Consider the following 26614-nt stretch of genomic DNA (forward strand, 5'->3'; position numbering starts at 1 on the left):
CCGGCGAGGCGTGATTGCAGATGTCACTGAGGTGCGTCCCCCTCCCCCCGGATGAACCTACCCCCTCCGAATCATACCCGACCGTCGGCATCCCCAGCCCATGGCCCAGTGGTGGGGACGTGTTGGTTCTGGGGGTTGGCCACTTGTACCGCAGTGACGATGATGCTGGTCTGCAGGCCGCAGTGGCGTAGCAGTCGAGCCCATGATCCGAGGCTCCCAGGCGGCTTGGTAAGCGGCCCGCGGACAGGACCACACACCGGCCTCACTTCCACCTGAGGCTGGTGCGTTTTGAGTTGTGCACATGCGCAATAACAACATGTAGGACAGTTCTGTCAGAACGCTGGCAAGGCGTGATTGCAGATGCTGCTCAGGTGCGTCTGCCTACTATGCAGCTGTGGCACCGACCACGCCCTGCCACACTATCCTAAAAAAATATGCAGTTATTTGGAAACAATGGAATTCTTACAATGAAATGGGCTACTTGTGGAGAACCTTATATATACTACACCAGACTCAGAGGCATCCTTCATCATTTTTGATGGGTGAGCTCTTTAATCTTAGATTGATGGCACCGCACGCTTAGATAACAAAAAGAAAAGCAAACCTGAGATGTCAGAGATTTAAATCTGATATACAGGACAAACTTGCCCCTGTCTTGGGAAGTCACTAATCATCATCTAATCATCCAATTACCTCCGCACAGGAGGTTATGTTTTTGGCAGCGTTTGTGTGCGTGCATGTCATTCTGTATGTGAATCGATCGCTCAAAAAGTTTTGAGTTAATTCTAATAAAACTTTGTAGGTTGTAGAGTGGGGTCAGATTGACAGGCCATTAAATTTTGCCTTACATCCTCCAAGGTCTTCAAGGTCAACGTTATCATTTATTGGGTGGAAATTGATAAATTCTGATAAAACGATGTACTTTGTCTCAAACTATATTTACATCTGCACCATGAACACATCACAGATTTAAGGTGTAATGTTAACAATCCATTCAAATTTGGCTTCAAGGTCAGGGTTTAACGATTTATAGATCGAGAATTGACAAAAAGCCTGATTCATACAAGCATGATGTGTATTACTAACATGTACAAAAAACCTATAAATAGAAAATAATTAAAGAGATATAAACTATCATGTCACATTTGACCTCTCCATTATATTATATATAAGAAGGTAGTCAAGACAAAGCGAATGAGTTGCCTAGTTAGACATACACCTACATACTGTTTGTATAATCAAAGTAAATATGTGTCATGCTACTCTAATCTGATTTTTGCTGCACTTCAAACTTCCTTAAGTATGTTTAAAATGAACAAAGAAAACAAAATCAGTATAAAGAAAATACAATACTGTTCCATCCATCCAGCCATTCATCCATTCTCCTCCACTTACCCTTATCAGGATCACAGGGCAATACAATTACCTTCAAAGTAAATACTGCGCACAGAGCGACCTGCATTTGCTTTACAAATCTTGTTTACCTTGATTCTAGTTCAGTGAATTTAAAGAGGTGGGATACATGTAGGAGAGTACTTATTTTTCTTTATGAGCAACCTGTTTTATTCATTTAAATGGCAAAAATGTGTACAAAATGGGAACTAGGTGTTTGTCTGATACACACACACACACACACACACACACACACACACACACACACACACACACACCCTCTCTCTCTCTCTCTATATATATATATATATATATATATATTGTTTGAGTACATCATCTTCTTTTTGTAGGCCCTCTTTCAATGCTTCAGTGCTTCTCTGACTGTTACTGCTACTGAAAAGTTGTACTTGTTACTTGTTAAATTAAAACTCAGCATCACTGTACATGAAATAATTCATCTTCTGGGAACCAAGAATTTCACAGTGATCCAATACTTATTCAAATTGTTGAGATATTTCAGTCCAGGCCAGTATGACTGATCACCATGTGTATTGATAAAGTCAGCCCAGGCCATGTGTGCAGAAGATAGATGAGTGTTTACTGCACCCTGGCTTTGAGCCACCACTGGTTGCAATATAAGCATTGCACTCCCATTTCTGTCAATCTGGCAAATGCTCTTTTCTTATAGAAAATTAACAAACTAATAGACGTGTTTAAAGGTCACACCGCTGCTATCCCCTGCAAAGTCTGAAGCCACAGTTGTGTCTTTATCGTACCCTGATTCTTTGTCATCAACTCTTGTAGTTTGAAAAAAAAAAAGCATGAGTTTAAACTTATATCATCTAGAAGTCACATCGTATCCCCCAGAGTAGAAAACATAGACAGAAACACAGGTTCAAGTTGGCACGATGACCATAGTTTATTAATTAACACAAATATTGTTCCGAGGTCTCCATTGTAACTGTTAAAGATGAGAGTTAGATCTTCTTGCTGATTCTCTTCAGCACTACAGAGCCGGCTTTGGAGGTCTGCAGAAAGACAGGAAATGACTTCAATTAGCTTTTGCAGTGCTTCTTTACATCTGGTTTTATGCTGTGAAACAATTTTTTTTGAAGTGTCAAACAAATTAAAAAATACCACTGTAACAGTAACTTTATACTTGTCCGCTTCTGACCAACCCTGACACCTGAAAACTGCAGACTTTAGCAAATTAAGTAATTATAAATTAAGCAATTGTGTCAGTCAGCTGAAACAGTCTTCATTTTGAATTTTCCACTGTGTTTGGCTTCCTTTTAACTGGATACACTTTTGCTGTTTTTCTCAAAATGAAAGTGTGAAGTGTTGAAAATTTCTGAAAAGCAGACTATAAAATGGAAATAAAAAAGAGATAACCTGCAAAGAGAGAAGTGTCTCGTATAAATTCTCAGGATTAAAAGGTTAAATATGGGAATGAATTGGTTGTTAAAGTGCATTCAGTAGCAATACTCTGTGTTTCAGAGAGTTTTTTTCTTATTAGCTGTTCCTGGTCTCCAGCTGCAGAAGTATAACTTTGATGACTCTAATGATCCCTGCGGGGAGTTGAGTGTAATAACTGCTGTCACTGCCCAACGTTCGCACCACTAAAAGCCTAAGTGAGTGTGTTTACCTCGATGAGTTTGCCACCACTGATCTCAGAGGTGTGGTGGTAGTTGGGGAAGGTCACACTTAGCTTGCCTCCTTCCATTTGTACTGTAGCCTGTAAACAAAATTGTGATATAACCAGTTAGGAGAGTAGCATTCATAGCTTTATGCTTCTGCTAGCTATAGCTAAAGTGAAGCTTTGGATCATTTCCTCCCAACCTTGAATTTCTTTCCTCCAATGGTCTCCATGTCGGCCTCCTTTCCGATAGTGAACTTGTTGGTGACCTTGGCATTGGCAGGATATAAGAGGGTCCAGGTGAAATCTTTGCCATCCTGGGTGACCTCTGTGATCAACTTGTAGTCACGGCCCCTCTCGATGACATCATCTGGAATGCCTATAGTGGGACGGGAAGAGGATGCAAGGTCAAAAAAGGCCAAAGATGTGCAGAAAACAATGGAGTTCAGAAGCAGAGGAAGTGGAAAATTTGAGCCTGCGTTCTCACCTAGCACCTTGCAGAAGGCGTCGTATCCCTCCTGGGTCTCGGTTTCCCATCTTCCAGCGAATGCCATTTTGGTAATGTTGAGGGTAGAGGAGTGAGATCAGAGATGCTGAGGCAAGCTGAGGAAAGAGCAAGGTACTGAGACCAAGAATATTCCCCGTTTATATACTTTAGATATCTCGCCACCTCCTTCATTTGCATGTGATGACACAAGAGAGCAATTACAACTGAATATGATGAGTTCAACAGGCTACGAGAGAGAGGCCAATAAAAAGCATAAACAGGTGTTCATGGAGTTCACAGGCAGGGAGTAAAACGCTGACTGCTCTCTGGGTGAGCTGCAAGCTCACCTCTAGGTCAGTGAACTCACCTGCAATGGCTTTACGGACATACCCTCCACTTTTACTGCTGCTGATTCGAAAAGTAAATAAAAAGACAATAAAGGCTCCATTTCAAGATACAATCCATCTTTTTCAGAGTACACTGTTATGTCCAAAATGGAAACTGTCTGGGGTGTAATCAGGTCATCATTTACCTATAAAAAGGCTATAATCATTGTCTGGCACCGGGAAGGCTCGAGATGATCTAATGTAATTGGAGCCATTTCACTATTTTAAAGGTGTCATTTTTACACAGTCATCGCATTAGTATAAAGTCTGAAGACATTAAGACAGAATTTTACACACAATCAATTATAACATCGTGCATGTAAATTCAAATGCATTATACTGTAATCCTTTCATCTAGCAGATGAGCTCCTTTACAAAATGTAAAATGTATCAGCACATTTCCTCAGTTCCTTTCTTTGTAATTCAGACCCAAACCCAGGGCTACCAAAGTACAGACAAAACATGCAATAAACACAGTTAATGATATAGTTATTAACCTGTTCTTGTGAATAAAACCTAGTCACCAAGTATAGCATCATGACTTAAAAGTAAGATTTGAATCATCTTGTGTTAATAAGGAAGCTGTACAGTATGGAAGCTAATTTCCATGTAGTTATCAAATACTTTTGTGTAAATAAGTGCATTTAATTTGTTTTTATTTTTTCTGATGAATTATTGATAAATATGTGATGCATCTTTGCTTTTTTGGATAAGAAAAACAAAAAGAAAAACATATTTAGTCATAAAAATGTCATCTCGTTGTCAGTGTAGGATGTGGCTTAATCTCATTATAGGAGATATGTTGATTTATTAGTGGAATATTACTCCATATAGATGACTGAAAGGCTTCTGACAATGTGTGACAGCAAAACAGATGAAAGCAGTAAACCAGTGACAAAAAACACTTCCTGAATCTTTCTTAAAGAAAAAAAAGTACATAGCCACAGTGCTAACACAATTACAGTAAAGTGTTGCTTATACTGTTGGTGGCTGAAAATTGTCCATTATGGTGACTATATGACTGAAGCACACTGGGCTTTCAGTTCTGACAAACTGTGAATAGGTAAAAGCTTTTGACGCTGCACTTTGATCTCACACAATGCAGCCATTTCCACAGATCGCTGATAACGTTTTTTAAACCATGAAAAGTCAACTTGGCCTTGGAGCTCTTTATAGATACATAAAACATCATATTGGCCAACATCCTATAAAAGACACCCACTATCTCTTTCTTTTATTTCACTGTCACTCTCTGCCCTTTCTCACTCTTGCACACACACACACACACACACACACACACACACACACACACACACACACACACACACACACACTAATCATTGTGCAAAAGCAGATCAAATCCAGATCAAAAAAAAGGGAAAACACACACACACGTATCGATATTTGTCATGAGAATTTAACCTGCTGAATCTTTATCATTACAAATGCATATTTATAAGTGAATAGTCATCATAAATGTATAGTTCAAACATCATTACACACTTTAAACACACTGAAGAGGAGGCATGGTCGAGAGCTTGCTTTGACTTATAAGTGTGACATTAGAAAGAAAAAAAATATGAGTTCAGGAAACGGAGAAAGTGGCAGTTCAGTCCCTCCCTGCCCGATTGCACTAATCTGCACCCTAAGCACTGCACAATGGGACTGCACTCTATGGTTTTTGATAGGCGTTTTAATAGCCTACAATACACTTGAATTCGGGGTTTTAGTATCAGTGTGGAAGATTTTACAATATAGAATATATGGCTTGGTCATAAGCTGAACATGTACCACCATGTAACACTGTGTAAGTGCTGGTGTGGATCCAGTTCTACCCTGGTGCTTTCTGAGAACCAGCTCAAGTCTTTAAGAACCAACTATTAAGAAATATGTCTGTGTAGGTTCTCAGTCATCAAGGTCATGGTAGTCTATGGAGCAACTGGAGGCCCAAGAGGCTTCTTCAGTTCTAAAACCAAACGGTGAAGAGTCCCGGGGACTCTACCAATTGCTGGGACTCTCCACCATGTAGTTTTGGGCGACTGTGGCTCAGGGGGTTGGGAAGCGTATCTGTAACCAGAAGGTCGCCGGTTCGATCCCTGGGCTCTCTGTCCTGGTCGTTGTGTCCTTGGGCAAGACACTTTACCCTACCGCCTACTGGTGTTGGCCAGAGGGGCCGATGGCGCGATATGGCAGCCTCGCTTTTGTCAGTCTGCCCCAGAGCAGCTGTGACTACAACTGTAGCTTGCCTCCACCAGTGTGTGAATGTGAGAGTGAATGAATAGTGGCATTGTAAAGCGCTTTGGGTGCCTTGAAAAGCGCTATATAAATCCAATCCATTATTATTATTATTATTTTAGAACTTGGATGACAGGTGAAACGTCTTCATGAAACTGTCGCTCTTTAGACAACTATTAAGAAACAAAGAAAATCACGATGACTTTCTCTACTTTAGCCCCTCTAATAGCCACTAGCAAGAATGGTTCCAACTTTGGTAAAGTAGTTTTTTTGGTGGCGCACTGGTGATGGAAATGTGTGTAAGTAGTTCCAGATTGAGAACCAGCAGCACGTTGGTGGAAAAGGACTAGACATCTGTGAGAAGTTGTTAAGTTCTCTGATTTTGGATAACTGCTATCAGATCAAAGTCTCTGGATTTTCTTTGGATTTAAATTCACACAAAAAATTTCAAATAAGGAAATAAACCATCACGATGTTCACATTGTTATACTGAATACATTACATGGTGTAGCATTAAATATAGCCATTTATTATCTGCAGACGCCGTGCCAGACACATAAATCTTAAATATATTTTTGAGTCATCGCAGTGATTCAGTGTGGCGAGCAGTGAGAAACTGCAATGTCAGGTACTCATTTTTCCTGCCACTAAAATCTGATGTTATGCAGAACATGCCAGACAAAACAAAGATTTCAGCCGGTTTCTGCCCGTCTGTCTCGAGGTCAAACTTATTCTCAATTCACAGTGAATAGTGAGCAAAGTGCACTTGTCTCTCGAGTTTATTGTCAGTGTTGTAATTGTGTTGGTTACATTTTAATAGTTGGCTGTAATTTCAACTTTTGCCTAAACTTATTTTTCCACTCTCCTCCCTAATTCCCCCAAGTGCGATTCCAACTAGATAATAAGTAACTAGGATTACTGGCCATTACGTTATTATGTCCAATCACATGTCGATGAAGTCATGCTTTACTTTTTCCCTCTCCTCTTGTCTTACGAAAGGCATCTTTCGATATACACAAGAAAGGGGCACATATAAAGGCGACTTAAAGGAAATGATGAATACTAAATGCAAGAAGAGAAAAAAACAAGGATATGAACAAACGAACAAGTAGTTAATGAAGAACAAGAAGGGGGAGAGGAGGAAAGGAAGAAAAGATTCTAAAGAAAGATACATATAGATAGATTCCTTTTATCTACAGCTCTAAAGAGGGGATTTGCGATGGAGGAATTAAAGGAGGGGAGGCCTTGATATGCAAATGAAGCCCCTGCTAATCAAAGCAATAAGATTAGCCTTCCAAATTGAGATGAAGAAAGGCTCCATTATCTGGGCCGAGTGTCATGTTTAATAACGCGGAACGGCATGGTAATTCACTAGTGATGCAACTGCAGCCTATGTGCGTGAGTGTGTGCGTTTATGTGTTATGCGAGAAAAGTGGCGGTCTGCAATTGTTCGATGTGAAAATAGGAAAAAAAGACAAAGATGGTTATATAGATATATATGCATATATATATATAGAGAGAGAGAATTAAACTTTTGAAAAACAATTCATGAACTTGTCTGCATGTCATCCAGTGTGAGATGAACAGGAAGAGTAAATGCGGCAGGCATGAGAGGAGAAAGTGTGTGAGTGCGTGCGTGTGCTTGGCTTTGATGCTAAAGTTTTGTGCTATGTTGTACAGGGAAATGAAAACTCTGTGAAAAATGCTTCTGTAGAGGAACACTGGTGTATGCTCACACATTATCAGATAACACTGAGCCACGTGGTTTGATCAGGTACACATTTACTCAAAGAAGGAGTGCAACGCTTTACCCAGAATCCCATCCCAACATACACACTGCCAAAATAATGTCTGCTTTCTCAAACCACAGTGTGACTATAGCATAAGGTTTGCTCACTGCTGCAGCAGGAGGAATATTTGGTTATAAAATGCACATAAACAAAAATGTGAGATGTGTTTTGCAGTTACCAACCAGCAGTCTCTAACTAGTAGAGCATGTGGAAGCTTACAAGCTGGATGTCTCTCCCTGGAGTTGGTGAAAATCAAAACAGCCCAATTGGAGAGGGAATATTGGGTTGATAGATGTGCAAATAGGATGCTGTTTGTATGATATCACATGGTAACATGTCAATATGGTATTTACACAATAAACAAGAAGCGCTGTGAGAGTGCAAAACTCCACCAATGCAGCTCACTCTCTGGGCAGTACTTGGGCTGAAACCCATTTTATTATACATGAAATAATCTTGAACATATTTTTTTAAATGTATACATGGTGTAGTACATGTGGAGCATTGATTTCATCTTTTAGTTCAATTCGTCCAAATGTTTAGTGATTATAACTAGTGTTCAGGTTATCGAGGAACATTGCACACGTGTTCAAATTGTTATTTATTTAAATGGTTATAACCTGGCACTGTACTGCACTCTACAGCCCTACAAAGTTTTATCAGAATTTATGCAAAACGTTTTGAGATGTCGTGTTTGCAGACAGAATGACATGCATGCAAAAACATAGCAGAATTTATGTTATATAAGCCAAAAATGTAATGTCATTATGGTCTTATATGTCAATAAAAGGGTGTTAATCCACATGCACCTTGCAGACATTTCTTTCTTATTTTGGGATGTAAACAATCCTGCTCAGTGTTATCATCAAACCCGGTATCACTAAGGGTGTAGAGACAGAAAATAACACAAACACATTTGCTTACATTGGAATTTACTAAATTACAAGAATTTCACCTAGCTTTAAAACATAGCCTAATAACCTGCTCCAGCCGAGGCAGAGGGCTGGCCTCAGTGAGCTTGGTTCTGTTGGAGGGTTCTTCCTGTTAAAGGAACTGTTTTACTTCTTTCTATCATCCAGTCAAAATCTTTACATTACAATATAAACTAAAACTGGGGTGAATTACATACTGTTCAGTGGTTTGATCACTGCATGCTAAAATCATATATATATAACTATATGTAATATAGAGGGGTAAAAAGGTACAATATTTCCATTTGAAATGCATTTGTGTAGAAGTTTATATTCTAGTGTAGCACTAAATATACTTATATGTTTTCCACCTTCTACTGCTTTATATAACAGAACAGCATCTCACAAGGACATAGGGTAGATTTAGTAAGTCAATAAAGTTTTTTTATCCTCAGGAAATCAAGTGAAGCAAACAGAAGGGAGTGAGGAACAAGCAGAAACAGCTTCTCTGAAGCACACGTGTTTGTGAGAAGCAGGACTAGCAATATCACTGGTGCGCAAGAGAGACTACCAATTGTTTATGGTAATTATACCACCACTAATTTGAGCATGACCACTGATGGTTGAAAATGCTGCACATGGCACCTTTAACTCTGAAAAGCCTGAGAGGGAGAGCTGCCTCAGTAACTCAGGCAATGAGCCAATATAACCATTAAACACCAGGACAGAAATAGGCCACAGTAGCCGCCAACACTTAGCATTCTGTTGTTGTTATCTTTGCTGTTTCTCAATCCTTCGTGACAGCCTTACCATCCTTTGGGGAAGGAAACAGCAGTCACTGGTGATTATGGAGAGCCCACCACCCCCACCTCCACCCCTCACCCAGGGAGCCAAATTATGCCTGCATTAATATTTCATATTACACAAGAGAAACCACATGTGTACTCAGCCCTTTGTCTTTATGTCAAATGAAATGTGCTCGGCAATCATCAGAGGGCGAACCGACATGGAGGGAGGAGGGGTGAGAGCAGGAGAGGAAGAGGAGGAGAAAAGGAGGAGATGAGGGAGAAGGAGGAGGACAAGAAGTGAGGCAAGTCAGGAAAGAAGCGGAGAGCCGAGGGAAAAGATGAGGCGAGACCAGGTGAGATGAGCAAAGGGACGGGGAAGAGAGGATGTGTGGATGCCAACAAAGATGAGGCAGGAAGAGGAGCAAGAAGACATGAAAGTGGTGGAGAGTCTGGAGATAAGGGATTAGGAGAATAGATGAAAGTACAGGAGAGGAATGAAAAAGTAAAGGGAAAGAGGAGAAGGGAGGAGAAGAAAGGGGGTAAGGGAAATACCTTTGTGCTTTAAATAATGTAGAGAGGTGAAGAAGTAAGCCAGGCTTTGCCAATGGACAAAGAGCCTAATTTGACATTTTGTCTCCATAGTAGAAGGAATGCCTTTGAAATACAATGTCAAGCATGCACAGAAATGAGTATTAAAAATATTAATTTGGAAGTTTACAACAGTAACCCCCCCTCATTTGCTTCATAATAGTTTTACCTTTCAAATGTTCAAATTTCCCAATTAGATTCTTGCAAATCTCACACAATACCACGTGATGAGGGTTGATATGGATCCAAGAAGCTAGTTTTACAATGGAAGTGTGGTTGCATGCGGGCCATTTTTCAGTACAAACCAAAAATTTCATTTTAAAATCTAATTTTGAGTGAAAACAATATTTTCATCCTAAACGGTTTGATTCAGTTATTGCCATAATTACTGAAACCCTTTACACACCATTGCTGTGACAAATGCAGCAATGATGTAGCTCATTGGCTTTTGTGTCTTGCAGAGTTAATGAATTATGGCTTAATGAATCATCTAACTCAAGTTTAATGCGAGAGGCCTCAGAGATGTGAACTCTTCTTTGGTTGGTGACAAACCACAGTTTGTTTTATAGTAAATATGGTTTGTGTGTTGCAACTGTGTGTGACACCTGTCTCCACCTCCCCTTTTTTGAATGTGGATAGATGTGATTAAAGAATCAAATCACAAGTTTGGAAGAGTAATTGGACTGGTGATTGATTCAAGGCTTTCTTATAAAATGTCTTGCACTTCATAGTTTTCAGTGTCATATGTACTAAATTTAACTTGTTTGACCTTCAACATTTACTGAAAAAATACAAAGAAAAAAATAAAATATGAAATGCTTCAAATACCTAATATCAAACCTCAGGCGTAAATGTAAATGTAATTTGTGCTTAAGGTGGTACACACCCTAACCTTGGCTATTGTGTTGCCCATCTTAAAATAATCAACTATGAATGAAACAGAGTAAACAGTGAAGGTGCTCAAATCAGTTTGAATTTGCAATCAAACTGCAGAGCTGAATCCAACCTTTCCCTTATCCATGATTAATGTGAGTTCACATCACCTGTCATTCATTTCACCATTATGCCTTCTGTTTGTTCTCTCCAGTTTTGAAAATGGGAAACAGCATGTAACGAATAGACACACACACACACCGATCAGGCATAATATTATGAACACCAGCTAATATTGTGTTGGTCCTCTTTTTGCTGCCATAACAGCCCTGACCCATCCAGGCATGGACTCCACTAGATTCCTGAAGCTGTGCTGTGTATCTGCACCAAGATGTTAGCAACAGATCCTTTAAATCCTGTAAGTTGTGAGGCGGGGCCTCCATGAATCAGACTTGTTTGTCTGGAAATCCCACGGATGCTTGATTGAACTGAGATTTGTGTGAATCTGGAGGCCAAGTCAACACCTCTAACTCACTGTTGCACTCCTCAAACCCTTCCTGAAACATTTTTGCTTTGTGGCAGGGCTGGAAGAGACCACAGACATCAGGGAATACCATTTCCATGAAAGGATGTATATGATACTCAGAAATGCTTTGGTAGGTGATACATGTCGATGCAACATCCACATGAATGGCAGGACTCAAAGTTTTGCATTCGGTTTGCATTCTTCCTATAGTGCATCAGGATGCACACACCTGGCCATCCATGCAATCCAAAAGAAAACATGATTCTGACCAGGCCACCATCTTCCTTTTCCCTGTGGTTTAGTTCTGATGCTCACTTGCCCGTTGTTGGCGCTTTCTGCAGTGGACAGAGGTTCAGCATGGGCACCCTAGCTGGTCTGCAGCTATTCAGCCCCATACACAACAAAGTGTGATGCACTGTGTGTTTTGAGACTTTTCTATCAGAACCAGCATTCATTTATTCCACAACTTAAGCTTCAATATCTCATCTGTTGGATCGGACCACTGAGAGCAGTCTTCACTCCCCATGTGCATCAGTGATCCTCGGCCATCCGTGACCTTGTCTCTGGTTCACCACTGTTCCTTCCTTGCACTGCTTTTGATAAATCCTGATCACTGCAGACCTGGTACACCCCACAAGAGCTGCATTTTGGAGATGTTTTGACCCAGCCGCCTAGTTGTGTGTATATGTGTGTGTATTGCCTCATCTTAAATGTTAAAGGACTTGTATATGCATTGATTTTATAGACCAGAACTATAATACATGTATATAAAAGTCAAGATGCCCCATCCACTTGCTGTTCAAACCTTTTGTTTTTGAGGGAGAGTTTACCTCCCTAAACATATAAAAAAACAGGAGAAAGTGGTTACAGAAGGAAGCGGCAACTCATCTCTACTTAATCATTCTAAATACAGATCAAAATTCAGGTAATACAAGCACTTATGTGGCTGGTTGGTTGAAAGGGAAGCAAATGATCCTCAGCAGGTAGCAGCCATCTTGGCTCCTTATATAGGCTGTAGTCCTTGAGCTGGAGCCAGTCATGTGTACACTGTAGTCTTTCCATCCAGGCGGCCACCTGCACAGTGCAATTAGCACGCTTTCTCCCCACAATACAGACGTCTTCATGGCAGGAAACACATAATGAAACAAACACGACAGCAGTCGTAACACCACAAGTGGGATTTCTCTTGTTGTTAAAAAAGATGTGTACACACACACAAGCTGTCCATTCAGTGCCTTTTAAAAGACAGGGTTTATTCTAGAGGTTCAAAATTTGGAGGAAAAACAGCTTCTTTTCTCAAAAATCTACTTTTTAAGATTTTCACGGTTGCTCATTACATGCACACTCTTAACACAGGGCTATTAGCTGGTTGGTTGGCTGATTAAGGCTATCTTGCTTGTAGCTGAGTGTGTTCCCATCAAGCTGAGATTGCTCAGCCTCTTGTTAACCCTCGTTGTATGAAACTACCTAGTGGTCCACCTTCAAGCACACTTACCAGCCTCCTCTTCCCAAACCACTCTTGCTACCAACAATTATGTCAGCATGTGTGTGCGTGCACAACAGTGTATTTGTGTGTGTGTGACTGTGTGTGTCTTAGTCCCTCTCACTAGCTAGGAAGTTAGCAGCAGCCACTCTGAGAGCGCTTCAATATCCTCTCACTGTAACCTGATTATTAATTACAGTCTGCCTCTAGCTGACCGCGGCCCAAACACTGTCTGGCACAGTTACCAAGGAGACAAAGTCATTCACAAACAAGATTCAGCAAAAACACATTTGAGTGCATTCACGGCAATGCGGTTTCACAGTCCTCCTGTCTATTCGCGTCTTTCTGAACGGTGGTGGTTAAAGTATTTTAATTAAGAGCCATGCCGATCAAAAGTTATGCAATCAGGCCATATATAAGTGAAAAGTGTTAATGACCAGTTGACACCTCTTATTTTAGTTTGGCATAATCTCAGAAGTGCCATAACTCCTGAAACACTCAAGATGAAACCCATCATCTGCTCGCAAAACTGCAAGTTGATCAAAGCGACTGCATGCCAGAAAGTCAGTCATGCCTGAGCTGTACAGCACTCAGCAGTAATCAACCTGGAGCTATGCCTGCAGCGAGGCTGGGGGACATCAGTCTTTAAATGGGCTGCTGGCAATCAGCTGAGTGTGTGTGTGTGTGTGTCTGTGTGTGTGTGCTTGTAACACACTTATGGTGAGATGGAGAGCAGATTAAGTGCTTGCTAGCAGCAAAATATGGCTTATAATGTTACACAAGTGTGTTGTTATTTTAGTACTGGTCATACAGTGCTGTTGACACTCATATTCACATGCATATGCACATCAATAACATGCTTATAGTCTGTCACACCGTAGTAGACAAAATGTGCAATGAAAATTAAATCAAACATATAACACCAAGAAGTTAGCATACCTGTGTGCAAACAGAGTTTGATCTCCAGCCTGCAACCTCATACCGCAAATATGATGCGTGTAAAATTAGGGAGCGGCGAGTAAACGTCCCTTTGGACCCTGCTAGTGGACGTTGTGGTGGTGGAGGGGCTGGAATAGCAGACAGCAATGCTGGGTAGCAGAAGTACTGGCATGTCAGAGGAAGAGATTTTGCAGCTTAAAGAAAATGCCAAATTGGGAGAGTGAGACATGTTAGTGTGCATGATGTAATGCATCTCAAATTGTCTGCCTGAACTAGCTCGCAGGCTACTCCGTCCTTTCTAAGTCACAGAACAGAGCATTTGCTACTGTCTGAAATAAGAATAAAGAATCTACAGTAAAGTCTGCCAAATACAATACACAGGCTCCACAGTAACATTTCAATGCAGCAAAAGCAGCCTATTCATAGTGAGATCCAAATATGCTTTTTCTCCCAATACTTAATATGTGCAAATTTAATGATAGAATCGATCTTTGTCAGAATGGAAGAGAAATTGTGCAAATTCTTCAAAAACCTTTTATATCTGCTCTCTTTAAATTACACTGAAGGTGTTGTATGGGATTCAAGTCAGCGATATACTTGGCCAGGTCATAGTTTCACTTTTTTCTTCTGTAGCTTTGGCTATGGCTCATTATAATGTCTCACTATTCCCCTTCTTCCAGGCATCTGCTACTGGGAGTCGTCTCATCACCCAGTATTCAGTATATCCACAGGCAACAGTTATGAATGTCATTTGCCCAGAAGTTTCTGCTCTCAAGCCTCATTACACACCAGTTTCCCATTTTCATTGGTACTGTGCTCTTGACTATTCCCTTTCACTATGGACTTGGTCAGGTTCATGCTGAACATGCTGAGCTCCCTCTGACCTGGGCCCACTTCCATGAGTAAGTGATTGTATGAGACATAAGTCATATATGAAACAAAAACATTAACCACTGGAAGAAATGGGGATTTCTCTTTCCCTGATTTCTCATTTGGGTCATAAGACCCAAGAATGTGCTCCTGATATTCACCAGGCTTCTCTTCATGTTATTTTGCAAAGTTTAACCTTCAGGTTTTGTGGAGCAACCACAGGTTTTTTTTTTCTTGGACATTGTCCAAATCATTGATATATTGCAATGTCCTTCAGACAATCTGAGCTCTCAGACAAACTCTGATTTCCAATGATAACCCCTGTGCCAAGTCTGCAGCAATCGTCCATCTGCAAGATTGTGCATGTAGAGAACTGCCAGTGTTGTGATTTTAAAACTGCTGTGACTCTGATTAGTGGTACTGCAGCTTTTGCCTATCCTTTTCCAGTTTTTTAAAATTCCTGTGGAGACCTTTTTCCACATGAAACCTTATTGCAGACCTCCAGCATCAAGTTTCTGTTTCACGGTCTTCATTTTCAGTAGATTCATTCGTTTTTCTAAAGCATTGGTTTGATTGTTCAGAAAACAAACCCTGCGTGTTTTATGATACCGTGGTTGTGTCACTTTACATAGGTATTTGCCTTCAGAGGGCCTACAGAGAGGGGTTTTCAGCCTACACAAACGTGCTTCTATGCAGTCGTCCAATAAATACATCAGCATGTAGCTCAACGTGGATGACCCTCTGCATAGGCTGAATGCTGATTGCTTGACAAGTGGGCCGGAACAGAAAGGCAGTGACAGCAGAAGAGCATGAAAAGCACAGACTGTTGCTGCGTGGATACTTTTCATTGTTTTTCACACTTGGCTTCACTTCAGTTCTTTGTGTGTTCTTTCTGTGGTTGTCTGAAGGACCAATGACAACACAAGCAAACGTAGCCCACGGAACGGTTGTACCATATACTTTGGACGCTGTTTCTATCTGGCAACAGATGCTCTCTGCAGTCCACTATAGTCTGCCAACTGCCAATGGAGAACCACACTCAGTTCAGTACTATGCTTGTCAGATATTAGAAATCATACAACTGTTGAAAGGTTATACAAACTTAAAACATTTGTCATTAGAATAGTTTTGGTGATACACTCTTAAGTAGGTTAGGTTAGTCTGTTATATCTTCAGATGTCTTAAAACATATTTTCTTCCTGATCAAACAGTAACAAAACCAATTTTCCATAATTTATTGTTTAAATGCAGGTGATTTATTAACAGCCATTTGTCATTAGCTCTTAGTTCTAAACTTTCCACTGACTTATTTTAACTTTCATGTTCTTGGCTAAATTAAAAGCATGCCACTGCAAGACGAGTGATGGAAGTCGCCACTTGTCTTGTCACCGCTTAAGCTAGCAAAGAAGATGGAGCAACTACATCAGGGCAAAGTCTGGAGGTCCTGGTCACATCAGTCCCCGGGTGCTGAAGTTGCCCAGCTGTCTGGCATCCTGCAGCAGACTCAGGGTGAAGAGATGCTGCAGGATGCCAGACAGCTGGGCAGCACAGGTGCTGGTGCTATGGAAGACATCATGTTTAGTGCCGGTACCAAAGAAAGCCACCCCTTCTGGCCTTATTGATTTCTGACCAGTTACCTTGATGTCAAAGGTCATGAAGGTGCTGGAGAGACTGGTTCTTGCCAGGCTTAGCTTACAAGTGAAACAGCCTCTCGACCTGCTTCAGTTTGCTTACCAGCATCTTGTAGGGATGGACAGTAATGTTATTTACCCTTTGCAGCATACTTACTTTCACCACTGGTGGTACTGGTGCCATTGTGAGAATTACGTTTTGTTTTTGTTTTTTTCCAGTGTCTTTAATACCACCCAATTTGAATGCGTGCTTTCTGTCTGTAGTCTTCTTTTCAGCTTCGGTCAATCAGTGTAGGAACGAATGCATTGCACGTGCATCACACAAACAATGTCCCATAGGACTTCTGCATTTTAAAAGCTCCTACCTTTGAAGCACACAATGATCGCCACTGTGATTATTTAGGATTTCTGAAACGATTATGTAGTGTTTTAGTTTCATGTAAACTTACTGACATTTGAAACAAGTTTTTGACAGTTCCAGTGAAATAGACAGTGGCCCTGAGAGGCCAAACGGACTGCAACTTAAGAAAACACCAGCAATAAGCAAAATGCTGCAAAAGCACACTAAACACAACACAACGACAACGGAAATAGGAATCCACCAGCTCGATAGCTACCCAGGAGCTCGAGGGTCACTGGAGCCGCCGAGAACAGCACAACTCCCAGCACATCATTTTCAGATCACCGCGGTCTTTTGCTACTCAGGTTAAACTTAATATATAAGTCACTTAGATAACCTAAAAATTTTATTGTTTGGCTTTTTTCAGTGTTTTATTTGTTCGTGAGTAAATCGGTTTGGCTGAGATTAAAGTTATTAGATTATTAGATTAAATAGAACTTTATTAATCCATCGGGTGGGTTCCTCTGGGATTTTCACATAGCTGAATAAACGTCAAACAGAAAACTGATTAAACAGAAGTGTGAGAGGGTCGAGAATTTACGCCAGTGTCCTGTTATATTTTAGATAGCAATGAGCAGACAGCCGAGTTTATTAAACCCCACTGAGACAGCGGTGACGCAAATCTGAAGGCTAGACTGTCCAATTTCACAGCCGTTTACTTCCGGTCTACCCGACCTTCTGAGGACCCCACGTAGACCGCGAAGGCCGGGTCCTCAGGAGGATGCAGCCCATGAATTTGGACACGATCTATGGTGTGTTTTATCATGATTCACATAATACTGATGACGGATTTTTAGGCTAATAGTTAGGCTAACACACTTACCTCCCATCTTTTCTTTCCTCACAAAACCGATAGATCCTCCACTTCTTTTAAGTGTCTCCCAGCGCAATTCTTAGCATATTTTGGTTCCTGCAACTGATCCGTTGGGTTATTGTCTCCCCAGAAACATTTCCCTTGTGCTCTTGGGAATCTGTTTTTTCCTATTTCCGTTGTCATTTTTCCTATTTCCATTGTGTTTTGTGTGCTTTGGCAGCGTTTTTCTTATTGCTGGTGTTTTCTTAAGTTGCAGTCCGTTTGGCCTCTCAGAGGAACCGTAGAAATACACCATAAGAAGTTCAGCAAAATGCTCCACATTAATGCACTTTACACTAATACTTTTGGCAATCTAATCATGCATTCACAATTAATGTAACAGGTACAGGACCTTGCCAAGGAGCCGCCTCTCCCCATCCTTCTAGAAATGTGTGCGTGCATGTTTAATCAGATGGAAAAGCCTGTTGTTCTTTGAAGGATCAAGGGGTTATCTGCAGCACTTACCATAATGCTGCAGCAACGTTTCAGTGGGTCAAGTGAAAAGTTTGAATTCATGCTGCTGGTGTACAGTTAAGAGTCTATGATCAACAGTCTGCATCACCACCTTAGTTTTTGGTAGTTTTTGTAGGAATGATACCATCATCAGATGGTAATATATGTACTGAAACTGCACCATACTTGGACATAAATAGGTGTTTAATTGTGAAAATGTAAAGCTGATAACAGAGGCCTGTGGAGAAAGGATGGTGCAACTAAAAGCATCATTTGTTCTTTCATTAAAGTGTTTAGAGCTGCGGCTAGATCATTTTTAAAAAGCCTGTGATCAATTGCTGCCTAATGCAATTTTGTGGCTATAATAATTTCTAATTTTTAATATTGATCGGGGATCAGCTTTGCATTTTAAAACTCTCCTTTGTAGCAAGCAATTGTTTCCCTTCTGCTTCTTTTCTGTTATATTCCTTTGAAAAACACATAAAAATGTGAGATTCTATATCACTAATAACAGGCTAAGATGTTGCCTTTGTAATGTTGATTTAGCAACTTTTTCATGTTCATTGTCATCTCTTATTGAGTTTAAACATAGGAGAGTCAAAACTGATATGCTAGTCTGAGAATTTATTATAAGGTATTGCATATTTGGCTAATCTATTTCTTCTTTAATGGTCCTTTCATTACTGTCTGCAAAGGTTGGAGAATGGAACTGTCTCACTTGTCTGCCCAGTTATATTTTTACATCATGACAGATGGGGTGGATAAGTAGGTGGTGGGTGTGGTGTCTCCCCATCGGTAAGAGAGGATTATGTGCTGGGAACTTTGGAGGCAAACACAAGTAGAATAAATATATAGAGAGCATGGAGTGCCATTCTGTATGGACAACAACTGTATGGACTGCCATCCAGTAGGTGTAAAACCTCCAGTGGAGATTAAAAGTATTTTTCTAATAGCAGCTGGGGGAGGAAACACAGTTAACATGTATTGAGTGTGTTTGGGATCTTGCTAGATGAAAAAATAGGACTATTCACTGCACATGAATGTAACCCGCACTGTTGTGAAGCAAACATCTCTTTATGGGGGTAAATATGCTTCACCTGTCTGGTGTTACATTATATTGTAAGTTTATATCCCGTTTTTCATACATAATAAGAATTACCATCCAAACAGTCGCTAAAATTAAATGATCAGGATAGCAAACAAACAGAGATGGATTTTTGTTTCTTTTTATTTCCTTTTTTTCCTCTCTCATAACAGTTTTGAGTTTGAGTTAAGTTTTCTTGTTCTTTTCGACGAGGTAGCTTCTGTAGTAGAAGTTACTGAAGAGAATGATGAGGCTGAGAGAATATGCCAAAACAGTGATGTTCATGGAGTCAGGGAAGTCACAGTCAGCAAACAGATTGTAGCTGGTATGGATAGTCACTATGAAAAACTGGAGCTGTAAAGAGAAACAATAGCATGATGGTAGACTTTCAGGGCACTGAGTAAAAGAAAATTACAAGAGGATGGTCACGTAAGAGATGAAAGCAGTAGGGGATAACAGTTAGGCAATTTTCATACTTGCTATATGAGCTATATAGGCTTGAACACTTTCAGCAAGTTCCTCTGTATATTGGGTGTAGAGTGGTTGGAGAAATATCCACAGTCTTGTATATAGAAAATGGACAGAGCCATGTTGATGTTACCAAGTTATTAGTGAATAATGAATAATGAATTAGTGAATGGTTGTCTTGAAGGGGCTCTTTTACCTTGCTGTTTTCAAACGACAAGAAAGGAGTGAAACAGAGGGGCACTACATGCTTATAAGATAGTGACATGCCAGACACATGGGCAAGCTTACTCTCTCAATGGACCATAAGTTACAATTTTATATATAATATTATATTTTATATAAAAAAAACTGAGTTAAAATTGAGTTGTCTTCAGTGTGACTGGAAATCAGTGGTTAAGACCATAAACTGTCCCAGAGAAGACAAGCAAGAGTTATTTTCCCATTGACCTTTACAGAACCAGAGAAGTTTGCCCTCTGCTGGCCATTAAAAAGAATGCTTACTTAAGCCCATCTTTTACATACAGTCTATGGAAATGACTCCAAAGTTATTCTTTAGTTACTCGTAAAAAGGAATGAAATTATATGTAATATTGATGATGTCATTATTAATCTTACACCCAGTGATGCTCACATGGAAACAAAAATAGTAAAGATTAGTTATCTTGCAGTATGTGGTGATTTTTTGGTCGTTTCTCAGTAACATATGTTGATATTTCTTGTGTAACCATATACATATCATTTAGATACTATGCAATATGACTGTTTTTTTCTTTTTCTTTTATAAAAACAGAGTAGGGTTGTCAGCAGAGAGTAACACGGGCAAAAGTACTCATTAAAAAAAGAAAATAAGTCACCATGTGAAGGTGTCCATTGGATTCATAAAGCTAGTCACGAGTGAACTACCTCAGCTTCAGTTAACTAAATTGTAAAGACAAGTGTTAATGATGGCTTGGGGGTCGTTTTGAAGGTCAGTGCAATTATTGTCACAGAATGGCAGTCAGGCACCATACTGACCTATATAAGCTGAAGCCATAAGGGAAAGAAAAAAAATACAGGATGCATTGTCTTTTCATTAGACTATAAGTAGAAAACAGATGGTCCAGTAGTTAGCTGAGGAGCATCAGTGCTGCTAATCTGTCTCGTTTTGCCAGCAGTCAGTCAGAACAATGACAAACCAATCAGGAAGCCTACACGTTAAGCTCATCAAAACCAAATTATTAAGCCTCTGAGATCTAAGTCGTCGTTGGTGATGACTAAGCCTATCAGAATAAGGACTTTTTGGTCTTATTTAGGTGTGAGAGAACAAAGAAAATATTTCTAACTAACACACATCCACCACTTTTTATATTTTTTCCCCAAAAAGCCAGTTCTGGCCTTTTCAGGATTATCACCTTTGATGGCTTAGTAGTTGTTGTTATTGTACAAGCTCCTAAAGTACACATAGCAGAATCAGGAAGGTGACTGCCTTTATGCTACAGATAGAAATACAGACTGACGGCTTAATGAACCATAATGAACTATGCAAAAACATAAAAGGGAGCTAAAAATTAAGAGGAGATCATTTTTAAGTTAGAGGATGATCACTGTAAAATGAATGTGAATGAGATGCATACAGACCAGCTGTAGGGTGGTGAGGTAACGTTTCCACCACAAGTATTTGGTCATGCTTGGTCCCACAGCTGCCAGGCCGTAATACATGTACATCACTATATGGACGAGGGAGTTAATCAGACCTATCAGGAAAGCTGTAGACAGACACTCTGAATGAGAACCATATATTATCTTGAATATTTCTGTTTGCTGCTCAAAGACTCTTTAATCACAATATTTTGTAAAACTAGACTAGTGGGTTGTACTCACACTGTCCACCAGCCACATATTTAACCCCAGCCCACCAGTTGAAGATCATTGTGGCGTGATGGTAGACATGGAGGAAGGTCAGTTGACTGTTCTTCTTCCTTAGGATAAAAAATATCTGAATCACAGAATCACACAAAGACAGTTAGGCAGAAGCGTCTTGCAGCCATGAAAACACATGCTCGTATAAGCTTTCTTGAAACTCACAGTGTCACAGAGCTCTATAACTTTGGAGAAGTAGAACCACCAGCACACTCTGGCCATCTGTCCAAAATTATAAAAAGTACATTATTAACCTTCGTGCACTGCAGTTCAAACAATTTTAAATATATATATATATACACAGTTCTGTAAAAAATATTGAGCCATGAGCATTCTTTACAGTTCTCTATGAAAATTGGAATTGCAGAGATTTACTGAAATATGCAAACATAAATGGAAACAATTCTGTACAATTCCAATGAGATGCAAAGTCCAACTTTATGAACACCTTTATTCTTAAACACAGCCTCAACTCTCTTAGGATACTTTCTTATAATGTTTCCTACTTCTCAAAGACAGGACTGTCAAATGCTGTTTATCTGATGTAGACAGCTTTTTAGGCCTGCCACCTCTTCTATTATGACATGATGTCAGTAACAAAGGATCCAATTTAAAATTGGCTCTTTGCTAAATTGTCTATTATGTGTAGACAAAACACTGTCTCATCAGTTGGCGTTAAGTGGGTTAAAAAAAACAAAAAAACTTTCTTTTGAAAATGGTCAGGTACAAGGACTGGACTGAAAATAAGTGAAAAAGCAGCCAATGTCCAAAGATAAACTGCAGAAAGCCTGGAGAGCTATTGCTCTGCAAAACAGTCTGGCTGCTCAGAAACAAAATCCAAAGAAATGGCTCGACAGTTTTTTCACAGTAGTGTACATGTCAAAATTAATTTAGTGAAAAACATTTACCCTCATGGCCAATGGGCTGTCACTGTAGTCCACTGGCTGGCACAGCAGACTGTATCCTGCCAACCAGGAAGAGGTTGTAAACTGTAAAGAGAAAATATGCTCTCATCTCTGCTTGTTTTTTCTTTCATTTAGCAAAATGACGTTTCATTAAATAGTTAAAAATCCTTTACCAAATATTCCGTGAAGGAATAGGACACATGAACCATGCGGGACCATTTGATCTTTAAATCATGCTGTACACGGTGAAAATGTAGCCACTGATGCGCAGCACAGACTCCCAAACAGAGCCGATGGTAAAATGTCTGTTTACACTACGACAGATGTGGATTGCTTTAGGCGGCGTTTCTGTCCAAAATTACCTATATTAAACTATTTTATAGCTCACATTAGGATTTTACAGATTCACAAACTTTGACAGCCATTTGGATGGTTTATTTTTTTTTATGATGTATTTGCTCTGTGTGTTTTATATGCCAATAACTGTTTTAAGAGAGTTGACATGCAAGCACTAGAATCCACCAGCTACAAACTGCTACAAACTGAAACCACTGGGAAGTGAAGTGAGTTACAGTGATTATCTCAGAAGAGTGGAAGGTTCTGTTGGCATTTATGTATAACTGGACCCAGAAGAGAGATACAGCAGGGATTGAAGGACACCCCCAGTGGTTCTGTGTCCATCCCCCAAAACATCAGAGCTCTTTTGGTCCCATGAGTAACATCTACACAACATTAAGCAGGTGGTTTTAGTGTCATTGGAAGTTGTTGTATTATCCTATACTGACTTCCTTTTAGCTGCTCTGAATTCCCGCTCCCCGTTGTCTTTTCCGATAGTTCCTTCAAGCAGTATGGTATTTACCTCATAGAACATGTAGGCAGACAGGCAGACCATGGCAAAGTTGTAAACTATCAAGACAGGTCTGAGGTTGACTGGCTGCCTCCTTGCCATTAGCTTTGGCCCCACCCATATAATGATCAAGTAACACAGGAAGACACAGCTAATTGGCACAGGAGAATAGACCAGAAGCCAGTTGTCTGTCCTTTTGTCTAAATGACAAGAAGGTGAGAGAAAAGCAGAAAGACCTTTAGAAAAAAATAAACTGCTAATCTCTGAGAAAAAAAATGGGTAAATTAATTAACATGCCTCCTTTTTCCAAAATCCCATGGTAAAATAACTGGACTTTCTGCCACACAGTGAGCGCTTGAAAATCCTGAAACAGAAAAAAACAAGAGAAACTTTGATTTGCAAAGCTGAAGCAAACACAAATGTTTTAAAATGAAATAATATAAGTCTCTCACAAAAAAACAGAAAACATCAAATACCTTTTTTGGTATAATGATCACACTTGCTTATATGGCATTTATAATGTTCTACATTATTGATTTTTCTAATATTGTGTTCATTCTGCAAAGGTAAGGCCAAACATGATTTGTCACTGCATTAAAGTTTCATTTTGTTGTATTGGACTGGACGAGGTCTGGTTTCAAAACCCTCATCATAAGATGATGACTACACATAAAGTCATTTGCCGGTTTTTTGGTACAAACCATAAAATGTACTCATATAAACTTTTTTATATCAGTACAACTAACTGTTCCCAGCACTTTGCACGCTCATAAATAGTACTCTTCTCAAAAAGTACTTTGCAACAAACAACACCTCACTGCAAAATTGATTAAACTACCAGGAGATAATCTGGATTACAATTTAAGGATTATGTGCACTAATCCAAACGTATCTCTTTTGATAATGGATGATAACTAATAATCCTCTTGATGAGTGGCTGACTGATGTGGACGACAGGGTGACACGTGTCCTGGTGTGATTAAAGTATTACAGTGCTGCCATCTAGTGTCTGAAGATGAAAGTTGCGTGCACAGCAGGTGTGTTTCTCTTTACTTCACCATCAGACTCCTCTTGTGGTGTTGCGCATGTTTGCCTCAGGCTTGGGTAGAACTTAAGAAATATACAGTCTTTTTATAGATAAACTGGATCACTACTGCTCTGAACTGCTATGTCTCAGAAGAGTTGATTCATTAGTTGCACAATTACATATATAAAAAAGAAAAAAAAATATAAGAAGGGGGAAATCTGTATATATAAACCTCTGTATAAACCTCCTACTGGACTTTGCCATGGGATCAAAGAATGGAAATAAATTAACAACCCTTCTTTTTCCAGGCTAACACATGCTTCATCCACCATCAATGAAGCCAATGCCGAAGAGTCCGAAAGTGCAGTTCTTCTAATGGCTTCCAAAGAGTATCAGTCCCAGTAGACTGCCATGTTAAAATGTCACTCATTAAAATAACAGGTATCCAGCCTGGCAACTATACTGGTATTGAATTTGAGCATGTATGTGGTGCTGGTGCCTTTAATAGTATTTTTACTGGAATTCTAAGCTAAATAATGTGGCTACAGCAAGTTGGTGCTCCAGTTTTGATGTCTTTGTGTTGCACCTATACTGCTGATGGATGCAGCTTGTTAGCCAAGCTTGCTAGCCTTAGCTGATGACTTTAGCATGGCACTCTCATGGGAGTGGGGAGTAAGGGATTACTATCGCAAAAACGGTAATTAGATTACCGTGATTTTTTTGCAAGAATGTCTCATGACAATGACGTAAGCGAGTGCGACGTTCGTGACAACAGCTGTGTGAAGATCAACAATGGATAATATATCGAGTACAGAGAGAGTATGAGCATGCAGCGTTTAAAGCGTGGAAGTACTGACCTTTGAGTTTGATTCCATAAAAAGTGACAAAAACATTAGTGTCCGTTGTGTGTGGGAAGAAAACTTATTTTCACAGCGAAAAAAACCCCTAAACAAGAATTCACAGAGAAACTCGCGGATTCTTCCACTGACCGCTGCGGCACACCTGCACCAGGGTAAACCTCCGCCTACCCAACTCCTGCTTTACAGGTGAAAATAGAGCAAAAGGACCGCTAATCTTTGACTTTATTTATTTTCTGCTGTGTTTTACTTGCATCTATTTGAAAGACTGAGTGTAAACACAAAAAATATTTTATTTTATTTTATGTGCTGGAATGTGCAGAAAATAGGTTTAAATGTTAAACTAATTTCTTCAAGTCAGAGAATGGTGGATATAATTTAATTTTTACTTGATGCATAAAGTTAAAAGATTAAAACTGATAAAACAAGTTTAAAAAAAAAGAGACTTTTCCATTTGATTACATTTTGTATGATGGATTATGCAGTAAAAGTAGAATTGGGCTGAAAGATCTATCGCTTTATTATCTATTCAGGTTGTAAATCGTGTTTTTAAAAAGTAACTAAGTAACTAAGTAATTAATTACTTTTGAAAATAAGTAATCAGTAAAATAACAGGATTACTTTTTTGGGGAAGTAATCAGTAATTAGTTACTGATTACTTTTTTCAAGTAACTTGACCAACACTGTTCATCAATAACCAATAATATGCAGCGGTGAGGAGATAAATTTGTTCTTTAACAGTCTGTTAATATTAAATGCACTCTGCTACTTAATGTAAGTTAAAGCACTATTTAGAAGCAGCAGGCTGTGTGGCCAAAGCTAGGCTAAGCAGTTAAGCCTTACCTGTGTCCTCATAAGGATTTACGGAAAACAATCCCTAACAGAGCTGAACAGAACTCCTATGTGCTAAGGTTTAACGTGTAGAGTAGTACTGAAGGGAAAGTTACAAGAAGATGCTTTCAAGACCAGAAATATACAGTATTTCAAAATAACAGCATGAGCCTATGCATCTTCATTTATGCAGCAGTTATCATTAAGATAACAGCTTTTAACCACAGCAGCCTCCAACAATGTGAGGAGAATCTACAGTAAACACAGCTGAAAATAACATTCACATTCAAAATAACATTCACTTTACCTTCATTGTGATGGTCTATAGCTGTGATTTCTCTCTTCAGCTCTGTCCTGTCAGAGCATGCGGCATCTCAGTCAAGTCCTAAGCAGGACTGAGTCAATCAGTGTGTGTACTACGGTGTGTAACTGCCAGCTAAATCCTTTCTGAAAAT

At 39.7% G+C, this 26614-nt stretch overlaps 2 protein-coding genes across 2 annotated transcripts; both read right to left on the bottom strand.

The window, feature by feature from the left end:
• Positions 1-2286: 2286 nt before the first annotated feature.
• Positions 2287-14194, bottom strand: LOC146367101 (gastrotropin-like). The gene is made up of 5 exons (XM_084912119.1): positions 14035-14194; positions 3516-3631; positions 3232-3407; positions 3038-3127; positions 2287-2420 (listed from the first exon to the last, which is right to left on the bottom strand). The coding sequence occupies exons 2-5, from the start codon at positions 3580-3582 to the stop codon at positions 2370-2372; spliced, it is 384 nt and encodes a 127-aa protein (XP_084768245.1). The 5' UTR covers positions 3583-3631; positions 14035-14194; the 3' UTR covers positions 2287-2369.
• Positions 14195-19466: 5272 nt separating this feature from the next.
• elovl8a (ELOVL fatty acid elongase 8a) lies at positions 19467-26552 on the bottom strand. Its single transcript, XM_084912120.1, has 8 exons — positions 26467-26552; positions 23742-23808; positions 23457-23644; positions 22601-22681; positions 21858-21914; positions 21654-21768; positions 21411-21538; positions 19467-19679 (listed from the first exon to the last, which is right to left on the bottom strand). Exons 1-8 carry the CDS (start codon positions 26470-26472, stop codon positions 19512-19514), a joined length of 810 nt encoding a protein of 269 aa, XP_084768246.1. The 5' UTR covers positions 26473-26552; the 3' UTR covers positions 19467-19511.
• Between the last annotated feature and the right edge of the window lie 62 nt (positions 26553-26614).

The sequence above is a fragment of the Perissodus microlepis genome, chromosome 18 (genome assembly GCF_051167445.1).
Source record: "Perissodus microlepis isolate ML-2025 ecotype Zambia chromosome 18, ASM5116744v1, whole genome shotgun sequence".
Lineage (NCBI taxonomy): Eukaryota > Metazoa > Chordata > Actinopteri > Cichliformes > Cichlidae > Perissodus > Perissodus microlepis.